Source organism: Carassius auratus, chromosome 32, assembly GCF_003368295.1.
Source record: "Carassius auratus strain Wakin chromosome 32, ASM336829v1, whole genome shotgun sequence".
In the NCBI taxonomy this organism is placed as follows: domain Eukaryota; kingdom Metazoa; phylum Chordata; class Actinopteri; order Cypriniformes; family Cyprinidae; genus Carassius; species Carassius auratus.
In genome coordinates, this window is record NC_039274.1 from 2751998 (window position 1) to 2778562 (window position 26565).

Consider the following 26565-nt stretch of genomic DNA (forward strand, 5'->3'; position numbering starts at 1 on the left):
CCTCGCTCCCTGTAAAAGCTCGAACGTGGATGCCATAAGCGGCAAAGGATAACGATTTTTAACAGTAATCTTGTTAAGCCCCCGCTAATCGATGCAGGGTCATAGAGCGCCGTCTTTCTTCTTCACAAAGAAAAACCCCGCACCTGCAAGCGAAGAAGAGGCGACAATGGTTCCTGCAGCTAACGAATCTGACAGATAACTCTCAAGTGCTTTGCGTTCAGGACCAGATAGAGAATACAAACTACCACGAGGGGGCGAAGTACCGGGTAACAGATCAATACTGCAATCATAGGGACGGTGTGGAGGGAGAGAAGCAGCCCGGGACCGACTAAAGACTGCCCTCAGATCATGATATTCCTCCGGAACCCCAGTCATATCGGCTGGCTCCTCCTGAAAAACAGAGACAGGGGAGACAGAAGGGTTAGCGGATAACAGACAATTGTCATGACAAGACAGGCTCCACGAAAGAATACTATTACTAGACCAATCGAAGTGGGGATTGTATCTGCGTAACCAGGGGTGACCTAGAACTACCGGGGAGTAAGGGGAGTGAAAAACTAAAAAGGAAAGAGTCTCATGATGGTTACCTGAAACAGTTAGAGCTAACGGGATAGACTGAAGATCGATACTGGGCAGGGGGCTACCATCTAAGGCAAAAAGGAGTGTGGTCTGTTTACGGCTCCTCAAAGGAATACCTTGTTTACGAGCCCAAGCTTCGTCAAGGAAATTCTCCTCAGCGCCTGAGTCTATTAAAGCCTTGCATGAAACGGTGTTACCAACCCAGCTTAAGGTGATAGAAATGGTTGTGCAGGACGTGGACGAGGAGATCAAGGAAGTTGCGCTCGCCAGTACCCCCTCTTCTACTGGCAAGCGTTGGCTTTTACGGGGCAGTTCAAAACAAAGTGGTTGGCCGCTCCGCAGTACAGGCAATCCAGAGTCGATGGATTAGGCGCCATTCTCTCTCCTTTGCAGATATACGCAGACCGCCGAGCTGCATTGGCTCTGGAACAGGAATGGAGATGGGAGGAGACGACGCTGCAACCGTAGAAGAGGAGGTGGAGTCAGCGCCTCTGACGTGGCGACATAGTTCAAATCTCTTCTCCACGCGGATAGCGAGATCAATGAATGGGTCGAGACTCATAGGCAGCTCGCGGGCTATGACCTCATCCTTGACATGAGCGCTAAGTCCCTCCAGGAAGCGTGCCGCAAGGGCTTTTTCGTTCCAACCGCAGATGGTCGAGAGTACGGAACTCTGTGGAGTAATCCACCACGGATCGTCCTCCCTGACGGAGTAAGGAAAGCAGGCGGGAAGCCTCCTCACCATGGGCTGAACGGTCGAATACCCGTAACATCTCATCCTTGAAAGTATCGAAGCGCATGGTATATTCCGCCCTTGCTTCCCACGCAGCTGCTCCCCAATTGCGGGCACGCCCAGTCAAAAGTGAAATGACATAGGCAACCCGGGCTCGCTCATGGGCATAGGTGACTGGTTGGAGGGAAAAAAACACCTCACATTGTGTGAGGAACGGACGACATTGAGTGGGCTGGTTAGCGGAACTTAGACTTCTCGTCCCCACGTACTGAGTGGCTGGAATGCACTGAGCACAGCTCAGGGAGATCGTCGACAGCGGAAGGGCTGGACATAGTAGAAGAGAGTTTAATAGGCAGTGATATGGTGTAGCTGACCTGAACCAGACTGTGACAGACTCTGACGAAATAATCCGGCAACTGGCAGGAAAGCAGAGGACATTAAATAGCAAGCAGGTTAGAGGGAGGAACAGGTGAAACGGATCAGCGAGAAAGTAACTAATGAGACACAGCTGAAGAGGGAAAAGTAAAGAATGAGGCACTAATCAGCGGAGGGAGGGAAAAGGAAAGGAAAAGCCAGAGAGAAGAACCAGGCTCATAACACAGAATGCAACTTATTAATCAATTAATCAATTGTGTGTCATCACATCAATTACAAAGAGTGATTTAATTAGCAGTATGTGTTTGCCTTGAGTCTTGACATCCATCATGTTTTATGGATAAGCTCTGGATGATTAATGTTAAAATGCCATCTCTCCTCAACATATCCCATACTTAACAAACCCTCCAACTTTGATTACTACTGCAATATGTCAAGCTAAATTACATTAAAATCCTATTCAGTGATAACCCTGTTAGTCTGCAAAGCCCGGTTAATAGTCTTTAAAGTAATTAAGCTTTCATCAGAAAGAGATTGTGTCCTCCATTCAACTCCCATATCAGTAAATCCACTTTATAGCCATGACATGTTTTGAAAAACTGCTACAAAAATACTTTGCAAATAACTGCCTCGGTGGAAACTGGCTCAGAGGTTTATGGGTGAGAGAAGCGGGTAGATGGAGCGCTGAATTAGCATAGTTCTGTTTTTCCCAAGAATGAGACTTCAGAGTGAATACTTGGCTTTATATTGTAGCTGTCACACAAGCCACTCTTATTCAGACCAGGCTGCTTGTCACTTTGTTTTAGTTATGGCTTGAAGTTGCAAGTGATGTCAAATGGCTAAATTGAGAGGTTGTGATGAGTAACCTGTCTGTCAGTCACAACTTGAGATCAGTAACTTGTCTGTCAGTCACAACTTGAGATCAAAACTAAATGAAGACACTGTTGTCCTCTGTAGAGCTGTTTGTTTCATAATTGGTGAATTTTGAAATATCAAAACTGTTATTGAACTGAATTAAATCATCATTGATCTGAAGCTGAATAACAACCCAGTTGTCTTCTATAGAACTGCTTGCAGTTGAATTTAACGTTTCATAATTGATGAACTTCTCAAATTTATTGAACAAAACTGAATCAAAACTGAACTGACGGAGCTAAATAATCACACTGTTTTCTTTTTAGAGCTAATTTACCTCAAGTTTGTCTCATTTGAAAAGAAAACTGTCTATATTGTATAAAGTGCTATATAAATAAAGATGACTTGACCCATTTTATATTATGAAGTCAATTGGTATTAATATGTGCAATTTAAATTAAAAATTAAGTTAAATTTTAATTTAATTGCCCCTAATTGAAAAATCATCCTTATATTCTGTGAAGCTGAGCTGAATAATGGGTGTTTTGGCAGTAGCGTGCTGGTGAAACACAGTTGTTGCTCTTGAAGTTGAGTATTTGAAAACCTGGAATAGCGGCATCATGCAAAAATCAGCATGATGTATAACTTCTGATTAGGAAGACTGTTAAACTCCAGGAGCTTCTCATTCACAGAAGATCTAGAAGGTTCTATTGCACTCAGGTTATTGCCACAAGAGCCATTTGCTTTATGAGCCGCCCACTGTTTCAATTATATTAGTGAGTACGTTCTCTTTTTTTCTGGATATGGTGTAAACTTTAAATGACATATTACAAAGAGAAGAAAATTAGGCCACACTTTTTTCATATTTTCCTGTTGACTTGATTTGTGAAAGCAAAAGCTCTTCCACTTAGTTGAGCATTGTGTCTTAAATTAAGAGACGAATGGGATGCAGGAAGTTGTTATTATCATCACTCTGTGGTCTAACCTCTGGAGAGGGGAAGTCTTGGCAGAAATGGTCCATGTGCACAGTCACACACAACTAACAGGGCACCTCCCCTTTAGTTAGACATAGCAGTCAGTGCTCCATGTCCTCAATCAACAACCACTTCCAGTCCAGCACCTAGTAACACAAGGGCTGACTGACTCTGGCTCTTCAGCACACTCGTGCCATTGTGCCCTTTGTAAAATGATTGTATTGTGGAGCATGTGTCAGAGTTACTAGACCATTGTGTTCACACCATGTTAAATGAGCTAGGTTGATCACTCACTCATTAAGCAAATTAGTGTGGCTTCAATCAGGCTTGCAATTGAAAGGTTTATTTCAGCAGTTTCTTACGCTATTTTTTCTCTGTTGGAGAACACTTTTGAAAAAAAGAAATTGCCAGTTATTGAACACAACAAATGGATAATAAATCTTGAAGTTAAACAATGTGAACTGGTATTAAAGCTAGAGTTAGGTCATTTTAACTTTGCAAAGCAATGGCGTAAAGCTAATTGTTCTTTCTGGGAACTACTGTATAGATGATTTTTAAAGGTTTATTTAATATTTAATTTTATGTTTAGATATCTTTCTGTTTTTTGATGATTTTCTACAGTACACACGTGAACACTTTAGTAGAGGTCCATTGTATAGATGCAATTTACCCTACCAGGTACTCTTGAATTCCCCTCAGCAAATATTGCTTCAACATGCTCATCTCATTTTTAAGAGTATTTTGTGCCACATCTCCCAGAGCTTCTCTCTCTCCTTCTTTTTCATTGGCAGTGTTACGTCTTGTTAGGCCTATCACATTTGTATGGATTTCCCAGTCTCCCATCAGTGGTGTGCAGGAGCTCAGTTTCTCTACATAATGGCAGGGCACACACATTCCCCTCTTCCTCAGTCCGTAATGATGGTAGCAGATGAGAGCGTATGTTCATGGATGTGTGTCCATGGGAGCGTGCAGCTGCTTATGACGCATGCCATAGCCTCTCGGCTGCCAGTATATACATGGTTAGCTGTGGAAAAGGGAACTATAGCTCACCCGTACCCATATACAAACCCATCTGGCTGCAAAGCCAAAACTGAACAGCCACAGAGCTCCTAAACATCCATACCTGCCTTAGATTTGGGGTCTCTATAAAGACATATTTCTGTGTTTTTATACTGCACTATATTAGCTAATAATATGATCTGTAGCACATGTGAAATAACCTCAATTATACCAGACTGCCTCAGTTCAGGGCATATTCGTATGTGGTTATAAACATGTAGTTACATATATTCTGATTAGACTCAGTACTGGAAAAGTGCAAAAAAATATTGTTCAATAAACTGCTATTGATTGCTCTGAAGATCCCTCTTTTGTGTTTAGTAGGCAGTGGTAACACACTAAGCTGAGAATCTGCTGCCGTAGCAAAAACAGTACATTGGCAGTGGTTCGAGCAAGCCATGGTTCACTCGACTGCATAAAGTGGCTATACAATGAGTTTGTTCACCCAAATAGCTCTAAGAGAAATACAGTTCAGGAACAATGTTATAAAAATGGCCCCAAAAAATCAGATGGCCAACATCTGGAGAGATATTTTGAGTCATCGTGGCACATATGAATGTGTTTACTGTACCTTATTAATGGTTTATCATTTAACTTGATGAAAAAAAAAAAAAAACACACAAAAATAAATAAATAAATCAACACATCCTTTCTGATACCCAGTGAAAGAGAGATCCAGGGGTAAGGCATGGATTTTAAATCAAATAAAAAAAGAGGCGAAAAACCTCCTTCATCTGGGCTTGATAAATCAGCTGCCAAACATATGATATGCTCATTATTTTTACTGACTATCATCTTTCACTTTGTGTTTGAACGCTTTGGCAAAGTATCAGTTCTGCATTTAAGATAAAACAGATAATATTTTATAACTCTGTGGGGATTAGTATATTCTTTATGAATTATGCTGTGGTGAGAAGAAATAGGTCACCCTTCAGTTGAGAGCCATGCATTTCAAATGACAACCTGCATGAGAATGTGCCAGCATTAGAGAAGTGATAGCTGAAAAAAAAAAATCATGCTTATTGTAACATTAGAATTAAAACTTAATCAGCAAAAGATCGTCTTTAGGACTATAACTGACAATAAGAGAAAAGAAAAGCAATAAGCATAAATAGTTTAAATAATTGATCAAGGAAGACAAGATATTTTATATACTTTTTGCTTAAAGTTCAAATGTGTGTGTGTGTGTCTCCTCCAGGTGACTTGGTCTCCCGTGGAATGCACCATATGCAGCGTTTAGATTCAGCAAGTCCCAGTCTTAGTCCAGGACGTCCTTTCTGCCTGCAGCCCATCTCTTGGTCTTCAGACGCTCTTCACACACTCTATTACTACCTACGCAGTCCACAGATGGAGTCACTGGAGAACCCCAACCTTGAGCCACCCAGGATAGCCCTCAGCAAAGAAAGGTGAGAACAATCGACCAAAACTTCTTTGAATCTTTTTTCCTTGAATAAATGCTGTTTTATGTACACTATTATTATTATTTTTTTTTAATAAATGAATACTTTTATATATAAATAAAATGAAAAAATTTTTTGGAACTAAATAATTGTATTATGGTTTCCACAAACATATTAAGCAGCACAACTCTCTACAGCATTGATAATAATAAAAAATGCCTTCTGCACCAAATCGGCATATTTAAGGATTTCTGAAATAGTGGCTGTTGAAAACTCACCTTTGCCATCACAGGAATAAGTTCCATTTGAAAATTTATAAAAATAGAAAACTATATAAAACTATAATTATATTTACTGTTTTCACTCTTATTTGATCAAATAAATGGAGACTTGGTGTGCATTTTTTTCAAAAAACATTACAAATCTTTACCAAACCTAAAATTTGAAAGGAATTACATTAGATATCTACACAGTACAGCAGTTGTGAAAGCAAAGCAAACATAATTAATTAGTCATCCTTGACTGACATGACTGGCATTTCTTTTATCCCGTCTTCTTTTTCTGGTGTTCTATCAGTAGTGATATTTTCTTTGAAATTAACCTTTTTCCCCCTACAGAATATAGACACACTTTTTGAGGCGACTCTTACTCTGTGTGGAATCCTTGGTCTGGTTTCATGTCAGCTAATAAATACTAATGTTTTTAGCAGGTGGACACTTATGGTTGTGAGCATGCTTCACAATCACTGAGCTCCTGGCACAGATCCTTGAGAAGAAGAAAACCGTATTCCTTCTGTAATATCACACTGATTTGAATTCCAGCGAGACTGTTTCTGTTGAAGACAGCAGATGCTGTTAGACAAATTGTGATTAAGAATGAAATGCCAGGCTTGTTTGTGGTGATGAAAGACAGGATTGAAAGAGGCTGTGGCAGGCCAAATTCAGCAGCCTTTGTATTTTCACTGTCCTCATTTCTCTATGATCCAGTTTTGTGCCGCTGTTGATCTCCCCTGACCTTTGCGAGTCGCTATGGTCCATGCGGAGCATCGCCGGAGCCTGTTAGTGGACAGTGATGATGTGAGACAGACGGCCAGACAGTTACTCCCTGGACTGGACTGTGAACCTCGACCGCTCAAGTAAGATGCTCTTGTAGCTAAATTTGGTAGAGCATATTGCTGGCAACACCAAGGTCAAGGGTTTAATTTCCTCATACTGACAAAAATACTTAATATGTTAATTTTGGATATTGTATATTAAGAAAAATAAAAATAATATATACATATACCGCAGCAACATGTCCTAAATTTCTGCTTCTCTCCATCTCTACCCAGTTAACTTTGTACTTTTTAACTCTCCACCTCTCAGAGAATTTTGCTAAGTTATTGCCATATTTTTACTCACATTTTTTATATATATATATATATATATATATATATAAAATGAACTCTACATTCTTTTTCTCAGGCCAGAGTGCTGTTTCACCTCCTTTAAACGTCTAGATGCAAAGGCTACCGCATGCTCAACTGTGGCCGCACTGATCTGATTGGTCAGGCCATCCAGCTTCTGGGCCCAGATGGGGTGAACACGATGGATGACCAGGTGAACCCATAAAACCTGAACTTCTGAATTATACCTGAAATGTCTGACTTACAAGGATAGTTCACCCCAAAATTTTGTTATTTACTCAACCTCAAGTTGTTCCAAACCTGAATGTTTCTTTATTCTTTTGGACACAAAAGATATTTTGAAGAATGTTGGTAACCAGTTTTTAGTTTTTTTTTTAGGTTTTTAACTTCTAGGTTTTTACAATAATAAAACTAACAGTCAAAAGAGAACATAAAAAGATAATGCATGATTTAATATTATAATATGAATGATGTTTCTAAATACTTTTCTTGATGATAACACTTTTTCTCTCTGTGTGGGTGTGTAGGGCATGACTCCGCTGATGTACGCCTGCTCTGCAGGGGACGAGGCTCTGGTGCATATGCTCAATGAAGCTGGAGCAAACCTGGACGAAGCGGTAATGACACTGTAGTGACTGTACTCCTTCAGTGTCTTTTTCACCTATTTATCTATACCAGAGTGTCCAGTCCTGTTGTGTCTTGCCCCCACACACACCTGGAAATATGTCTAATTTTGTAGAAATTTATTAGCTAGTTCAGGTGTGTTTGATTAGGACTGAAACTGCACTCTGCAGGATATTGGCCCTCCAGGAGCAGGATAGGGCACCATTGATCTCTTACCTGTGGGCTCATTTAAGGTTAACACACTGTTGAATGAATGGTTTGTAGTAGTGTGTAGTAATACTCAAGAAACTCATACATATTCAGTAGCATTTTGTTGGTTTACCAAGAAATACTTGGAAAGTACTAAATTTTTTCTTCTTCTCAGGTGCCCAACTGTTCACCAAAGCATCCCTCTGACCATCCTGAGAGCCGCAGTTGAGTGGCCCTTACCTTTGCTGTGCTGCATGGACACATATCTGTTTTGGAGGTGAACATGCACATTAGTTACATGTACAGTACTATTACTTAGGTACTGTATTTACTTTTTGCCGTGATTAAATAATAGTGTTTGTTATTACTGTAATAATACATTCATTTTAAAAATGACTTACAAAGGGGTATGTTTTGAGTTACACGCTTCTGTATTTTGACATTACAAACTGCAATTGAAGGACTATCACGATAAATGAACTTTGTTTGGCCTTTTCAGCTCCTGTTAGATGTTGGAGCAGATGTTGAGGGCACAGCCCTGAGAAACGGCCACCAAAGCTCAGCAGAAACACCCCTCCAGCTGGCATCAGCCGCAGGTGGGGAAAAACTAAATGCAAAGTCATCCTTCACACGTGCTTTCTATTACAGTTATGTTTGAATGTATTCATGACAGGGAAAACTTTAGCAGAGGCTATTTTCACCCTGGCACAAATAGTGGCAGATACCATTTGCAATGAAAATCTAAAATAATACTACTATTCAAAAGTTGGGATCAGTTTTTGAGAGAAATTCATATTTTTATTCAGCTTTCTTTCATTCAGTTGATCAAAAGTAAAGACATCTGCTGTTCAAAGGACAAATGCTGTTCCTCTGAACTTCCTGTTTAACAAATATCTTGAAGAAAATGATCATGGTTTCCACAAAAATATTAAGCTGTTTTCAGCCTTTATAATAATGAAAAATGTTTCTTGAGCAGCAAATCTGTGAAGGATCATGTGACACTGAAGACTGGAGTGTGTGTGTGTGTGTGTGTTTGTGATTCAGGGAATTATGAGATGGTGAGTCTGCTGTTGTCCCGTGGTGCTGACCCAATGCTGCGGGTGCATCTGACATCATCACTCTTTGACGGCATGAACTGCTTCAGTCACGCAGCAGCGCATGGACACAAGTACTGACCCCTCAACTACTCAAACACATGCACGACAGGGAATAATACATAAAAAACTGGATGTTTTGAAGGTCTAAAAAAACATAAAGAAACAAGTTTTCATAACTTAATGGGAATGTTAAAAAGATTCTAAGAACTTGTTTTTGTTAGCTGGGACTGATCAAGATTGAGTTGCATTATTATGTGATGGATATTGTATTTTCCCTCAGGAATGTGTGGAGGAAGCTGTTGACCCAGACAGCAACATAGTGTTGGCCCAGATCCGGCCCACATCTGGCCCACATGAAATCCATGCGGGCCAGATGTGGGCCAGATCTGGCACGAAACTGCTTGCTGTCTGGGGAGTCAGCCCCAGCGGCTGCAGGAGGACGTGCTTTCTCTGGAGGAGATCCTGGCAGAGGGATTTGAGGAGCAGGACAAGCAGAAAATGAAGGATGGAGAACATGCAAAGTCTGTCAGCGCTCCACGGCTGTGCAAGGGCCGTATCAGAGCCCTGCAGGAAGCCAGCCATCACAGCGCTGAGCACGGATACCTGGATGTCACCATGGAGCTCAGGGCAATGGGTACACTCTGACCCATAAACAGTGAGATAGTTTTGGCATGTGCACAGCAAAGTGAGTTGATATCGATGATTACATGCTCAGTCAGCCCACAGAAAGAGATTTTTATTAGTGAACCTTTGATTAACATGCAATTTTTAGGCACTAAACAGAGGTCCTCTACTAAGATATCTAATACTAGGAACTTTTTCACCATTACAGCACAAGCACCAGTAGTTTTTAAAATAATAGTTGTGGTTTAACTTCAGTAGAATCATTTATTCTGAACCACTGGGATATATAATAGTGTAAAAAATTTAAGACAGAATTTGAAAGGAAGAAATTAATATTTTCATTCAGTATGGATGCATTAAATGGATCTAGAGTGACAGTAAAACATGTATAATGTTACATATTACATAAACATTTATAATGTGACATTTATATCTGATAAATGCTGCTCTTTTGAATGCTCTACCAATTAAAAAATCCTGATTTCCATAAAAACATTATGCATCACAACTGTTTTCAACATTGATAATAAGAAGAATTGTTTCTTGGACACAAAATCAGCATATTTGAATGGTTTCATATGACAATGAAGACTGAAGTAATGGCTGCCATCACAGGAATAAAATATATTAACATAGAAAACAGTCCTTTTATTTTGTAATAATATTTCCCAATATTTCTGATTTACTTTATTTTTGATCAAATAAACAGTCTTGGTGATCATATTAGACTTTAAACCCCAAAAGTTAGGCTTTTGAGCGGTAGTTGCAATGAGAAAATTAGTTGTTCAGTGTTTGAAAGTGTTTTAAGAAGCTTCTTGCTCTTTCTCAGGAGTGCCGTGAAAGCCACATGTATGGCTGGAGTAAGTGCGCAGTGCCCAGCTCCAGTCCAGGACTGACCTCACACTTTCTCTCCTTAAAGACTTCACCACTATTGGGGATGACAAATATGCGAGGAGGTGCTCTCAGAGGGTCTTCCACTCCTCTTCTCCATTTTTAAAACTAGCAAGGTGACCTTAACAAATCCATCACCAAAAACAGCATGTGACTTCAAGAATTTCCAGCCAACTGAAAATATTGTATTTAAAATGTGTTTTCTTTAATACAGATTAAGGATATCCGTAAGCAGCTGGCAGTCATCTTCAGCCACTGTGTTTGCTCTACAGCCACCCCATCTATTATCTTACATGCACACTATGTACTTTTGGGGTTGGTAAGATTCAATATTTTGAAAAAAATTCTTTCTAACACTTACCAAGGCTGCATTTAATTGATGCACAATACAGTAAAACAATGATATTGTGAATTACTAGTAAATTGAAAAAAAAAAAATACCCCCCCCCCCCCCCAAAATGTTATTCAATGTCGCCCATCAACTGTTTAGATAATAACATTTTTCAGAATATCTTCTTTTTTGTTCACAAGAAGAAGGAAACCCTTACAGATTTGGAAGAAGTGGAGGGAGAGTAAATGATGACAGAATTTTCATTCTGAAAGTGAAATTCTCCTTTCATTTTTGTAGAAACCGTGATTTTTTCAAGATTCTTGAAGAATAGACATTTCAAAAGAACATTTATTTTTTGTACATCAGTCAATCCTTGATGAATAAGAGTATTCCATGCGGTCTTAAAATTACTAGTAGCATACTATACGCAATTCAACATCAACAAGTCTATGATTATGAATATGTATTATGTCACCCTTACAGATGCTCATTTTTTGAATAACGCTGAGATGTCTGATGTGGTATTTGTGGTGAAGGGAAGGCCGTTTTATGCCCACAAAGTTCCGCTCATGTCTGCTTCACAGAGGTGGGTCTCTTACTGATTTGAATGTAGTACCTTATGATAAATTCTGGGATTGGTTATGCTGTATATATGCTCTTCTTTTTTCATATTAGTTTCAGAGGCTTGCTGAGCCTCTACAGATGTAATGGCACATCAGACAACATGGCCATTGAAATCACAGACATAAAATACAGCACCTTCCAGGTAATCAACAAACCTTGTTTTTAATATACGCAAGACAAACATATATGACGTAATACCATTAAAATAGCTTCTCAATACTTATTTCAGATGACGATGGCACATCTTTACTGTGGAAGAACCGGATGTTTAAACAAATTACTGTGTCTGATTTGCTGGAGGTAGGAAAGACATGGATATAAAGTACATTACTGTTTAAATATATTTCTGTAATCAAATTCAAACTGCTGGCTTTAAAATTGAAAATAAAACGGTCATCTTAAACTGGGATGCACTCGGTTATATCCTGTCCAGCTTCTGCCAGTGGCCCACTCATTCCAGCTTCCAGTTTTGAAGAGACACTGTGAAATCCTCTGCTCAGAGAGAATTAACCTCAACAACGTTGTGAGCATCTACCAGGCTTCCAAAGTATGTGCATACAGCTTACATGAACATATTCATAGTTCCAGCATCGAGCTTTAGTCCTCTGATGTCATCTGTTTGGTTGTGTGTTATGGAGAAGGTGAGTGAGGCGGTGGAGCTGGCAGCGTTCTGTGAAGGCTTCTTCCTGCAGAAGATGGTTGATCTTCTGGACTGTGAGCAGTTTGAGGAGCTGCTGCTGGATCCCGATCCTCTGGATGGGCTTCAGTCTACACTGGCCTCATGGTTGCAGTCACTCTGTGGCCCGCATCGAGCTTGAGTGTATGAGGAAAACCATTACAGATGTGGCTTAAATGCTGATGGAAAACATGGTTAACAAAGCTCAGGTGTGCAGGCAGGCATGTGTAGCCCCACAGTGTTTAGAGATTTGTTAACCTTCATATTTCCTATTTAGTGTCAGTGGCAATGTTTCAATGGGATGTGAGCTATTCATTAGTCTTAATTGGTAACATAATGTATAAAATAATTTCCTAATTTCTTTTTTGGTCACAGATAATTAACTTATATGTGGATTTATAAGGTGTTTGACCATAACCCAGTATAGACTATTTTACAATCTACTTGAAGTACCCATTTGCTTCAGAGAGGAAGTGTTGTAAACTGCAGTATTAGCGCCCTGCAGTGGTAAAAAGTGTCCTGCGCATTCATACGAATATTTCCACAAAATATGTACATACACGTAGTATTGTAGATAGTTTCATATTCTCACATAACTTTAAAGTGTAAATATATTTTAAAGTGTAAATATAATATTCAGTAAGGCAATGGTACGCAGATTTTTTTTATATATATATAAGATCTTTCATGGAACAACTGAATGGCTAATAAACATGAAAAAAAATATTTGTATTCTTTTGTGATCCTTGACATTTGTATGTAACATATTTAAAGATATTAAATAATATATTTTGAACAGGTAGCATTTAAAATTAAAGCAAGCGAGCTGTGGAAGAAACACCGACCGTTTCTCAAGCATAGACAGTAAAAGAAATGGACACAGCGACCCCATTGGATTCAATGGAGACAAATGAAGTCAATTAGAAGCACGCATTCCTGGGGGTCAAGCGTACTGTGCAGACCCAAATAGAGCTTGATGAGGTAGATGTCACGTGAGCAACCTGTACGTCTACTAATCGCTGTGCCAAGATAAATCTGAATCACCCACCGAATCAGACGTTGTTGAACAATTTTGCCCCGTGTCTTTTATGGACTCTCCATGGGCTTCTGCCTTGACTTCATGCCTCCACTTTCCCTCGATTGCCTCATAGACTGTAAAAGATTACCGGCAAGCTTCTCCTCCTGTCCAGACGGTAATTTCTCTACTGTGCAACAGAGTTATGACGTAGTGACGTTACGACGCAGGTTATGACCATAGACAGTAAAAGAAATGGACACAGCGACCCCATTGGAACTCAATTGAGACAAGTGAAGCCCATTTTTAGCGTTTTTTAGCACTTCCGTTTCTGACGCGCAGACTCAAAAGAAGCTTGACGACGTCAGCAACCTGTCTTACAGATGTAAATCTTCTAGTGGCTGTGCGTGCAAACTGCCATCGTTAATCTTGCAGAGACGGCGAGCTTGAGCAGGGAGTTCTTTGGCGTGAGTGAGCAGGAGTAAGTATTCTGATTAATTATTTTGTATAGTATTTTAAAATGTAACGCCAGTACGCCATATTAAGTTAATTGCCTGCGAGCTTCTCCTCCTGTCTGTACGGTAATGCTACAGAGAGACGAGTGGTTATGAAGCAATCGTTAGCCTATTTTTTACAAAAACTGTTTATACGGGGCCATAATGTAACATAGAAGGTAATGGAGCCCTTTATACATTGTCGTGTATCTTTAGAAATAAATAATGGACAAACGGAGTCTTTAAACGCCTCAGATGTAAAGTTATTCGCTTTCAAAGTGACGCCAAAATGAATGGGAGTCAATGGGAATGCTAACGCAAGTGAAGTTCTGCTAAAAGATGGCAGCCCCCACCCGACTTCAACTTCCGGTCGAGTTCCTTGCCCCCTGGTTATGACGCAATCATTAGCCTATTGAGAATGAGAAGTTGTCGTCATAGCACAAAGCCCCTCCCTCGATATCACAGTCTCCGCCATGTTGGCAGGATACCGGCGGCGAAACAGGATTGTTTACGTGTGATGTTAACTCGGTATTAGAGGAGGTTCTCGCAATTCTGCACTGTTTTACCATGCCTGGAAGTTACTGCTGCATTAAAAACTGCTCCAGTACCTCTCACGACACATATGGAAAACATAGGAACACAGTTTTTTTTATGTTACACCAAGCGCAAAACAGTGGTATTTGGAGAAGCTCTCAAGCATCCAAAATATCGACCCATACGAGCTCCCTGCAGCAGCACAGAGACCTGGACCATTTACCTCCATGCACACATATGGACATTGGGAATTATATTGTTTATGTTTAAGTTACTACACAATGCAGGAGTTTAAAAGCCACAAGTCTTTGTAAAGTTACGAGGCTTTCTGCTGTGGCTGGGTCCATCTACAGCAGGTGGTGAAAACAGTGTTGTACTGGCCAAAGTAAGTTTATTCACATGTGTTTTAGTGTATTGTAATTACATTGCATTTAGAATGCACTTCTTGACCAAAATGACAAAGTAATTAACTGCAACTGTTTCGTAAACACTAGATTGTAACGAGATGTTCAATGTACACAAACGTTTCCAACATGTTTTGATGTAGGCTAAAGCTGTGTATGTTTAGTTATAATTAGATTTTACTAGGTTTTTGTGTTGGGGGCTGCAAAGTGGACAAACCAGTTCTGGGGTGGCTAGGGTAGTTAAATGTGTGATTGCAAGATGTAAATGTCCTGGATAGATTAAAGCCATTACCAGTGTGAATGCAAGATGACTCACATGGTAAACAATATAATCCCCAATGTCCATATGTGAGCACAGAGGTAAATGGTTCAGGTCTCTGTGCTGCTGCAGGGAGCTCGTATGGGTCGATATTTTGGATGCCTGAGAGCTTCTCCAAACACCGCTGTTTTGCGCTTGGTGTGAGCTTGTTCCTGTAAGGTCCCCTTTCTTTCGCCTTATGTTTTTGCATGGCTTTACTTTCTTCCTTTTCCTCCTCGTCTTCGTAGATCCGTCTCGATCTGTTCCGCCGACAAAATAAATGCGCAAAAATGAAAGCGCTCTGAAATGTTTAGTCGTGCCGACCGGCTCAGACCCCTCCCAAATCAACCCAAATCGGCACGTGACTGCTCACTCTCAATAAAATATGAAACCCTACCCCCCTGGATTCAACGGAGACAAGTGAAGACGATTGGAAGCACGCACTTCCTGGGGGTTGAGCGTACAACGCAGACTCAAACTGAGCTTGATAGTCGATGTGACGTGAGCAACCTCTCTGACAATTGTAAGTCTTCTAATAGCTGTGCAAAGAGAAATCTGAATCACCCACCGGAGCTTGCAAAGACGGTGAGCGTGAACGGGAGCAAATTTTTATGGACTCTATGGGCTTCTCCCTTGACTTTATGCCTCCACGTCCCCCCGATAGCCCCATAGACAGTAAAAGATTCCCTGCGAGCTTCTCCTCCTGTCCATACGGTAATTTCTCTACTGTGCGACAGAGAGTCGCAGGTTATGATGCAATTGTTAGCCTATTTTTACCATAACGTAAGATATAAGGTAATGGAGCCTTTTATAGATTTTCGCGTTTCTTTAGAAATAATGAATGGACAAACTGAGTCTTTAAACGCCTCAGACGTAAAGTTATTCGCCGTCAAAGTGACGCCAAAATGAATGGGAGTAAATGGAATGTTAACAGCAGGTGGGGGTCCGCTAGCCAATGGCGGCACCCAGGGGTGCTTCAAAAAAATATGAAACCCTGCCCACCTGTAAGTGCGATTTGAGACAGAGTGAACACGAACAAAGGTCTTTCATTCATTCATAACTCAGTTCGGACAAATTTTTCCTGTAGTTCATAGCTCCATACGTTCACAGTGGAGCGCTTCATAATTTTATTTTGATAGAATAAAGTATGTTTTGTTATAGCTTTTGAAACTTTCAAGGTCATCTTCCTCCTTTTCAATACAAGTTGTTTTCCAAATGTAAAGAAATGCTTATATTACTGCACTGGCCATCGGAGGGAACCAACCGTGACATCACACGCCGTGGTACTGCAAGACGGCAGCGGCCTTGCTCCAGAAGCTATAACAAAACATCTTTTTTTCTTTAAAATTCTTACATTACGTAAGAATAATATATAACTTAATATATCACGTTTGTTATATATGTTTTAATCGTTCTGACTCCTTCACTTTCACTTTAAGGCACGGTTTAAAATGGTTATTTTACTTAAAGGTGGGGTAAGTGATTTCTGGAAGCCAATGTTGATATTTAAAATCACCAAAACAAACATGCCCCTACCCCAAAAGGGTCTAGCCCCTGTTTTGATAGCTCCACCCCACACATTATGAAGGAATCTGCTGTATTAAACTGTCGTCTGTCGTCTCACTATAAACACATGAACTTTATCTTTAGAACTACTCTGAGAGTTACTTCACCAGCAATTCACCATTTCTTTTGAGAAAAATATAGTCACATCACACACACACAAACATTCACAAACACACACAGAGAGAAGCTCAAAGGTCTTCACAAAATAACAAATGGAATCATGGCAGAACATCAACTACACTCTGAGTGTCTAAACAGGACAAATCAAGTTGGAAAGCTGCTCGCCATCTGCCATAGGGAGAGTTAACAGGGAAATAACCTGGGTTCTTAATGGAGTTGAGCGCACCTTAGGTACATAACTGCTTTGTGGTTGTAGAATGACTTTACAATCGTTAGCCCCAAGTAACTTACTCGTTTGACCGATGTTAAGGCAGAAAGAAGAGCAGTTTTGAGTGACTTGGGCCACAGGACTGCAATTTGAAGTGTCTCTTGAGGGCCCTCAGGACTATACAGGTGCATCTCAATAAATTAGAAAGTTGTGGAAAAGTTAATTTATTTAAGTAATTCAACTCAAATTGTGAAACTCGTTTATTAAATAAATTCAATGAACACAGACTGACATAGTTTAAGTCTTTGGTTCTTTTAATTGTGATAATTTTGGCACACATTTAGCAATAATTCATTATTCCAACGAATTAAAATATGGTGATATGCCAATCAGAATGATTTGTCGCGATGACTGCCACATAAATCTTGAGTGTGGAAGGGGTATGGCCCTTGTCCAAAAACTCCTGAAGGAAGGTTAGCATGTGGGACACGTCACAAGAATATGGATCTAAACTTTGTGCTAAACACCAATCACAGGAGACTGACCATTTAAGGGAATAAAGACGTCTTGTAGACGGAGCTCTAGCCTCTAGAATGGTATTAGTGACTCTCATGGGGAGCTGGCTAGATTCTCGTTGAGGGACCAAATATGAAGACTCCACAGCTGCAGCTTGCGAGAGAGGGTCTCTCTTCAGTGGTATTGGCCACGGGCTGCAGACAGCAGCTGAATCAGTTCTGGGAACCAGCTCTTTCCTGAGTAGGGCCACTATGAGGAGTGAGCATTAATTCATTTAAATAGAATTTTCATAGGAATGAACTGAAAATGCTCGCTCTGCCAGCGGACATACACCATTAGCCACAATAACATTCCTGTGTGTAATGCAGGTCACCTTCACCAAATGTGTTGATGACACCAAGGGCTGATGTTTCTTGTGAAGGTCCATATTTAACATGTTTTGGCTGTTGCACAGTCTGACATTAATGATCCTACAGTGCAACATGAGGATCATGTTCTTACAGTCTGACAAGCAACAATCGTAAAGGACTATTATAAATCGCACAGTGCTTGCCTGGCTTTATGGTGTCCATCTTAATGTTACTTTTATTATTATTATGGCAGTTTGGATCCTGCCTCACTTGTGAAGCCTTCAGATGATGGCAATATATACAAAGACTTCAGATGACAGCAACTATAGAAAGACATGCAAAACTGCCAGATATTATTTATTGGGTCACACTTTATTTTAATGTCCAATTCTCACTATTAACTAACCATTAACTATGACTTTTGCCTCAATTAACTCCTAATTTGCTGCTTATTAATAGTTTATAAGGTAGTTGTTAAGTTTAGGGTATTGGGTATTATGGATGTCATGCATTATATGTACTTTATAAGCACTAATAAACAGCCAATATAGGCATGCTAATAAGCAACTAGTTATTAGTGAGAATCGGACCCTATACTAAAGTGTTACCATTTATTGTAGTCATTGCCTTAAAGCATTATTTAAAGCAGGTTATTTTCCACCTGCTTTGTATCGCTACTATGATGGTAATATATGTGAAAAAACAATGTTTACTGTAGTCCTGAGTATATAAAAAAGACAGGCCACTTCATATTTTGAACTGTGTAAAGACTGTTGTCTGGAAACAAAGATAAGTATTTTGTCATTAACTTGCATTACTGGATTGCACAGTGTTCTGTGTAAATATGTTGTTAAACTTGGGTTCGCCAGCAGAGGGCAACCAAGCTTTACACTACGCATCAGTAACTGACTAATAGAACTGAAGTAGCATTCAGTAGGTGACTAGAGTGTCGGTGTGGTGTACACGCAACGGAGAGCGCTCCTTGTTAAACCTGTGTTTTTCATGTTATTTTAACAGGTAAGCTGACATTAATCATTACTGTAGTAATGCCCAGCAGTACTCTGTTCTCATATAGTCGTAGTTCGCACCTGAGAAATTAAGAAATGTTAACTTTTACCGTGAATAATAGTGTCATACATAAAATGGTGGATGAGAGTATCAAGAAAGACTGCTAAATTTAAATTTAAGCAGGAGCAAAGTGATAAGTGAATGTCTAAAAACACATAGTTGAGTTGAGAATTCAAAATGAGTGATGATTCTGAATCAAGATGCCTACTAACATTAATTAGTTGTGTGTAGTGACATACAGCTTGAGTTCAGATAACACACGTGTCTGTGATAACTGTCGCCGTGATTTTGCCAAGTACGACATGCTCCTGGATCAACATCTTTTGTTGACCCTGGATCAACATTATTATTAAAAATATAGATTTTACCCAAACCCTACCCCTAAACCTAACCCTACCCATAATTTATTCCTAAAAGCAGTGGGAAATTATAGCTGATTAACAAGAGTGTAGAAGTACCTAACCCTGACTTTAAGCCTAAAACAGATATTTCCAGTAAAGTTATATCAGAATTCTGACTGGTTGATTCAGGATCAACAAGGATGTTGATTCATGAACATGTTGTACTTGGTGAAATCAGGCTCACCCTGTGATAACACATTAGCATAGTAAACCTTCATGTAGCATCACTCTGTCAGCCATTTAATAGAAAAAATAATTCAGTTTGTACTGTTAATAAGAATTCAAGTAAGATTTGGTGGTAAAATGTTTTTTTAATAGTTTTGTCAGATTGTTATGGAAAACTTTGGTAAAATATAGTTCATGAACTAAATTCAGTTCATTAGCATATTTCATAGAAGGTTAAAAGCTTTGATTAAAAATAATGAAAACAGTGATTTAAAATACAGTTTCATAAATAGTTATGTTTGAGTGTATACGTCACTTGCTTGCACTCCTTTTAAAGGAGTTAGTGATACTTTAGTGATGTTATTCATCCTATCTTTTATTTATACTTTGTGAGAGTTTTGTTACAATGTTAGTGGATTTATAGCAGGTATTGCTTGATAATTGAGTGGAGTGTAATGTGTCCGTTGCCATGTATCTGTGTAAACATTTGCTCTATCAGACATGTTGTTTATGATACTCTGTTAAGGTAGCTGATTAATAGAACAGAAGTAGCATTGTGTCATCGTACGAACATCGCATCCTTCTTATAAGTGTTACGTAGAGTTACGTATACTGAGATATGCCCATGTATTTTTCAGCAAAATTCTGCCAGATGATGCAAAACTGCAGATTTTAACTTAAAAAAAAAAAATCTTACCGCAATATATCGACATTGCCAGATGTCGTCAGTCACCTCTGCATATTTAAAGGATATTTTGGGATTGTAACCTTGAAACATGATTTTTCTGTCAACCTGCTTTGAAATGATATGTATGGTGAAAAGCACTGTACTTTTACTACAGTTAACCATGGTTTTACTGTTGTAAAACTCTAGTAATCATGACTGTAGTAATCGTTTTTTTTTTTTTTTTAAACCATGGTTTCCATTTCTACTACAGTAGTAATATAGTAATGCTGGAGTATAACTGTGGATAGTAGTTACTATGGTTTACTACTATGATGTACAGTCGTGGCAAAAAGTTTTGAGAATTACATAAATATTAGTTTTCATAAAGTTTGCTGCTAAACAGCTTTTAGATCTTTGTTTCAGTTGTTTCTGTGATGTACTGAAATATAATGACAAGTTCTTCATACGTTTCAAAGGCTTTTATCAACAATTATATGACATTTATGCAAAGAGTCAGTATTTGCAGTGTTGGCCCTTCTTTTTCAGGACCTCTGCAATTCGACTGGCCATGCTCTCAATCAACTTCTGGGCCAAATCCTGACTGATAGCAACCCATTCTTTCATAATCATTTCTTGGAGTTTGTCAGAATTAGTGGGTTTTTGTTTGTCCACCTGCCTCTTGAGCATTGACCACAAGTTCTCAATGTGATTAAGATCTGGGGAGTTTCCAGGCCATGGACCCAAAATTTCAACATTCTGGTCCCCGAGCCACTTAGTTATCACTTTTGCCTTATGGCACAGTGCTCCATCGTGCTGGAAAATGCATTGTTCTTCACCAAACTGTTGTTGGAAGAAGTTGCTGTTGGAGGGTGTTTTGGTACCCTTCTTTATTCATGGCTGTGTTTTTGGGCAGAAATGTGAGTGAGCCCACTCCCTTGGATGAGAAGCAACCCCACACATGAATGGTGTCAGGATGCTTTTGTTGGATGACACAGGACTGATGGTAGCGCTCACCTTTTCTTCTCCGGACAAGCCTTTTTCCAGATGCCCCAAACAATCGGAAAGGGGCTTCATCTGAGAATATGACTTTGCCCCAGTCCTCAGCAGTCCATTCATTATACTTTCTGCAGAAGATCAATCTGTCCCTGATGTTTTGTTTTGGAGAGAAGTGGCTTCTTTGCTGCCCTTCTTGACACCAGGCCATCTTCCAAAAGTCTTGGCCTCACTGTGCATGCAGATGCGCTCACACCTGCCTGCTGCCATTCCTGAGCAAGCTCTGCACTGGTGGCACTCCGATCCCGCAGCTGAATCCTCTTTAGGAGACGATCCTGGCGCTGGACTTTCTTGGACGCCCTGAAGCCTTCTTTACAAGAATTGAACCTTTTTCCTTGAAGTTCTTGATGATCCTATAAATTGTTGATTTAGGTGCAATCTTAGTAGCCACAATATCCTTGCCTGTGAAGCCATTTTTATGCAACGCAATGATGGCTGCATGCGTTCCTTTGCAGGTCACCATGGTTAACAATGGAAGAACAATGATTTCAAGCATCACCCTCCTTTTAACATGTCAAGTCTGCCATTCTAACCCAATCAGCCTGACATAATGATCTCCAGCCTTGTGCTCGTCATCATTCTCACCTGAGTTAACAAGACGATTACTGAAATGATCTCAGCAGGTCATTTAATGACAGCAATGAATTGCGGAGGAAAGGTTTTTTGGGGATTAAGTTCATTTTAATGGAAAAAAGGACTTTGCAATTCATCTCTCTTCATAACATTCTGGAGTATATGCAAATTGCTATTATAAAACTTAAGCAGCAACTTTTACAATTTCCAATATTTATGTAATTCTCAAAACTTTTGGCAACGACTGTAGTAAGACTCAGTTATTTGGTTACTGTGGATTACTCCAGCTATCATAGTTAAACCATGTTTATTGTAGTAAAGCACAAATTTTTTGTGAGAGAATGCAAAATATTTGAACCATATTTTTTCCACTTCGGAGCCCCTAAAGGGCCATGGAGTAAAGTACATCTCACATGTGGAATTATTAAATAATAACCCCAACAACCATCTTACACCAAAGGTTCTAATTTCATCTTTATATATTGTTAAAAACATTAAAGTGTCCATAAATTTCTCATTAGGGACAAACTTTATATTTAACATAAAATCACTAATTTTCTAGAGAAAATACAATTATTATTTTCCAGAGATCACTTATCCTCAACTGTTTTGACTGATAATCTTACAAATGTTGATATTTAGATGAATAAATACATAAATGAATAAATACATAAAATAAATAGTCCATTCGTCATGTGTTAAGAAATAAAACATAAGCTATAGGGGGTCATCTTGCCCCATCGCAGCCTACGTTTAAGAGAAAACGGCAACAAAAACAAAAAAAGTAAATCCCAAAGTCAATGGATTTATTTCTGTTGCAGTGAAGTTGTTCACAGTATAGTTACAAGGGGATACAATAGTGGCAATTCTATTTTTCCCGCCCTGTATTAATCAAATCTGTAATACATTACAATCCAGCTTTGCTCCTTTTTTCTCCCGAAGTACAAAATAGGAAGGACAACAATGTGTATTGCTTAGAGTTCATCTCCGCTTATTCTCCATGCTGTATGTTCCCATAAGTGATCATGATATGAAATCCCAGAACCCCAGAGCATGATGCTGCAGAGCATGTGGCCAGATAGTGTTCACGTTAAGGGAGATAAGGGAAAAACAACAAACTGAAAATTAAGGCATGATAATGGGGGAAACAAGTCTATGATGAAAAATGTGAAGGGGAGGAGAAATTTAACATCCACATCATCATGCAAATTAAAGCTGAATGTCAGACATGCAATACGAGAGATAGTCAGGAGCAGCAGGATCCCCTTGATGGTTTTAAGAAAGTCTTTGTCCAAAGTTATCTATTTACAAAGTGATTTGAGCTCATCTACCTGTTTTAGACACACAATGAGATGAGTGACAAATATCAATACTTAATTATCCCTCACCTCCACTCTAAAGAGGCTAGTCTACATTCTTAGGGGCCATTTACATGACAACGTTTTCAGCAAAAAATGGGAAACTTTTTATGTGTTTTGACCGTTCGTTTACACAACAGCAGTGTTTTGTAAATGGACCGAAAACAGGTTTTAAAGTGCTTATTCATGAAAACGTCACACTTATAGTTCGGGGTGCACAGATCATGATCGGCCGATCGTCAATGCGCTAAATTCGTTCGTCAATGCGCTAAATTCAATTCGATCGTCAGCGGTAAATTCCCAAATAAACGCTGAAAATGAACGTGGATTTGCGCAGCTTCTCTGTTAACAAAGGCTCCATGTAGTAACAGCTGCTCTATGTGAAATCACGCACCTGAGGGAATTTACAGCTGATTAGAGAACCGGCTTTACTGACGAGATGCGCATAACGATCGGCCGATCGTGTTCGGTGCACCCCTACTTATAGCATGGGATATTTAATGTGCATCCTGTTAGTAAAGCCGGTCTGTAATCAGCGGTAAATCTCCATCACGTGTGGGTTTTCGCATGGAGCAGCATTTACTACACAGAGCCGTTATTCACTGTCAAGATACGCGAAACGTGCAAAATATGATCGTAAACAATGGCTCTGTGTAGTTAATGCTGCTTCATGTGAACGCACGTGATGGAGATTTACTGCTGATTACAGAACCGTCTTTACTGACAAGATGCGCATTAATATTGCATGTGATTTATTGTGTAGCCCTAGCGGACATGCATCATATACAACATATAATTGTCACTTCCCTAGAGGTACGGTTTACTAACAAGGCCTGGCATACGTACAGTAATAGTGTTTTGGCCTGTTTTCGCAGATGTGTAAACGCGTATCATTTTGAAAACGTTGTCATGTATACGTGAAACTTTTAAAAAATGCAAGGGAAAAACTTTTCCATTTTCGTTGTCATGTTAATGTATCCTTAAATTACTAGTAAATAATTTAACATATACTACAAGCTCTTTAATCGGTTCAAAGCCAGGAAAGAAAGAGTGCTTCATTCACAAAATCGGATAAGTGTTATGATCCTTCAAACAATCTGATGAGTCGCCCTGATGCAGACAATAAAATCTCCACCACCCAGTTCTGTATATATAAATATTCCAAACTGAATAAATAAAAAATGACAAAAACACATAAATAAGTTACAAAAAAAGGTAAGAGGTCTCTGAATCCTGCAGATGTTTCTCAATAAAAAGTAAACACAAAATAAATACAAATTGAAATTACATTAAACACAATCGTCATTCAAAACTAACATTTCATGAACGTTACATGAAAAAAAAAGGATGTGGCAACACAATTCATCCAAGCAATGTGATTTATAGACATTTGTTACATAAGGAATATTTTCAGTCTGTACAACAGAATAGATCATTTACTGATGCCCCCCTCCCACCCGTGTCCCAGTCCACAGCCCACCCCAAAGTTCATCCCCACCATTTTTCAAATAGGTTATCCAGATCTTGTACAGCAATGACACGGAGTCCATAAAATGTTTTAAATTCTTAATTTCACAGAGAAAGAATATATTGAAAAGAATACAATCCAACCACGGTCCTCGAGGGCATCCAGAGTTCCATTCCCCATTTGTAACGATGTCCGGTTTTACGTCTGTTTGTTTGTGTGTGCATCAGCAGAGGGAAGGAAAAAAGACGAGCAAGGGTAAAAACAAAACAAAAAAAGTATGTTTAAATGAAAAGTTGAATTGTGGGTTAGCTTAGTGAGAATTCATAAACCTCTTTATTTTAAGGCTTCACTCCAAATCCTCGGACATATGTGGCTGTATGTACAGTAGCTGCAGAAGGAAGGAGTTGAGGAATAGGTTGGAGCTCTTGTTGGTGTTTGGGGTGTTTAGATGCATCATAATGAGGAGTTTCCCTCAGCTGCTTGTACTGAACTTCCTGTGTAATGTGCCCTCCATCAATGTGCCATACATGAATCTTGTTGTGCAAGAGAAGGACTTGGGGCTTTAACACGTTTTCTGGATAATTCCTGGTAGCAGAAATAAATAAAGGCATCATAAAACAGAACATAACGAAACACCGTGAAGAACAAACAACACTGGAGAAAAAAAAAATAGGCATGTGTCTCTGTAATTGCCTTTTATGAAGTGTCGGGTCAGTACATACAGTACTTCAATGTTCAATCCATAATATAAAACTTTGTAGAGGCTTGGTTAAAACCAGCTTGAGTCAACAACATTCTTTCAGTATCCTTTCACCATGACTGGATTATTTTATTCAATTTTATTTATTTTAAAACTAGTAATCTAGTATTTCTCCTGGTTTTAAGGCTGTTCCTGTGTCCCAACTGATGGTGCCATCTTGGCTTTGTCTTGGCCAGATGGACATTTGGAGTCATTAGGCTCAGGGTCAAGTCTCTTGCTGTTGGCATGCTTGGGCGTGCCGTGTGGATGGGACACCTGCCCGTTCTTCTCGTCTGAAAAGAGCTGTTTAATTACGTCAAAGAAGTTACTCAATGGGCTGCCTGGGTGCATAGATGGGAGAAGAGGAGAAGAACAAGAAAACGAGAGAGACAGAGAACAAATACATGAACAATGAGGATCACAGACGAGGCAAGGTGAGATGATGAGAGGCAGAATGAGACTGCATTAACTGGAGACAATAAGCCATGTATTGGAACACACTGACACAAACACAGCACACATCTGCAGGCATGTTCAACTGTTTGAAAGTACAGCTGTATTATTGTTCAAAGGTCTTATTGGCTATCTGTGATTGAGTATCTGTGGCTGAACAGTCTGTCTGATCTGTGATCATCACTGGATGGAATGGAATGGGTGTTGATTCATTACAAAGAAAATCAAGGAAGATGGTCAAAGACTAGTTCTGAATTAGACATCATACCTCAAATTTAGGATATATATACCAAATTGTGTACATATACATAAATGGAGGATTTAGCAGATACTTTAAGCTATTTATACAGTATTGTTCAAAATAATAGCAGTACAATGTGACTAACCAGAATAATCAAGGTTTTTAGTATATTTTTTATTGCTACGTGGCAAACAAGTTACCAGTAGGTTCAGTAGATTGTCAGAAAACAAACAAGACCCAGCATTCATGATATGCACGCTCTTAAGGCTGTGCAATTGGGCAATTAGTTGAAAGGGGTGTGTTCAAAAAAATAGCAGTGTCTACCTTTGACTGTACAAACTCAAAACTATTTTGTACAAACATTTTTTTTTTCTGGGATTTAGCAATCCTGTGAATCACTAAACTAATATTTAGTTGTATGACCACAGTTTTTTAAAA

At 39.3% G+C, this 26565-nt stretch overlaps 1 protein-coding gene and 1 pseudogene across 7 annotated transcripts in view; one reads left to right on the forward strand and one right to left on the reverse strand.

Moving 5' to 3' along the window:
• Positions 1 to 799: 799 nt before the first annotated feature.
• On the forward strand, positions 800 to 12678 carry LOC113052369 (ankyrin repeat and BTB/POZ domain-containing protein 2-like; annotated as a pseudogene).
• Positions 12679 to 22653: 9975 nt separating this feature from the next.
• LOC113051327 (serine/threonine-protein kinase BRSK2) overlaps positions 22654 to 26565 on the reverse strand; it is a 152730-nt gene continuing 148818 nt past the window's right edge. For 5 of the 7 annotated variants that reach the window (XM_026214965.1, XM_026214961.1, XM_026214960.1 and 2 more), the window contains one exon: positions 22654 to 25774. In XM_026214965.1, the coding sequence (XP_026070750.1) occupies positions 25575 to 25774 (200 nt within the window). In that variant the 3' untranslated portion in view covers positions 22654 to 25574. The remainder of the gene's footprint in view (positions 25775 to 26565) is intronic. The other 2 variants (XM_026214963.1, XM_026214962.1) reach the window with 2 other exon arrangements.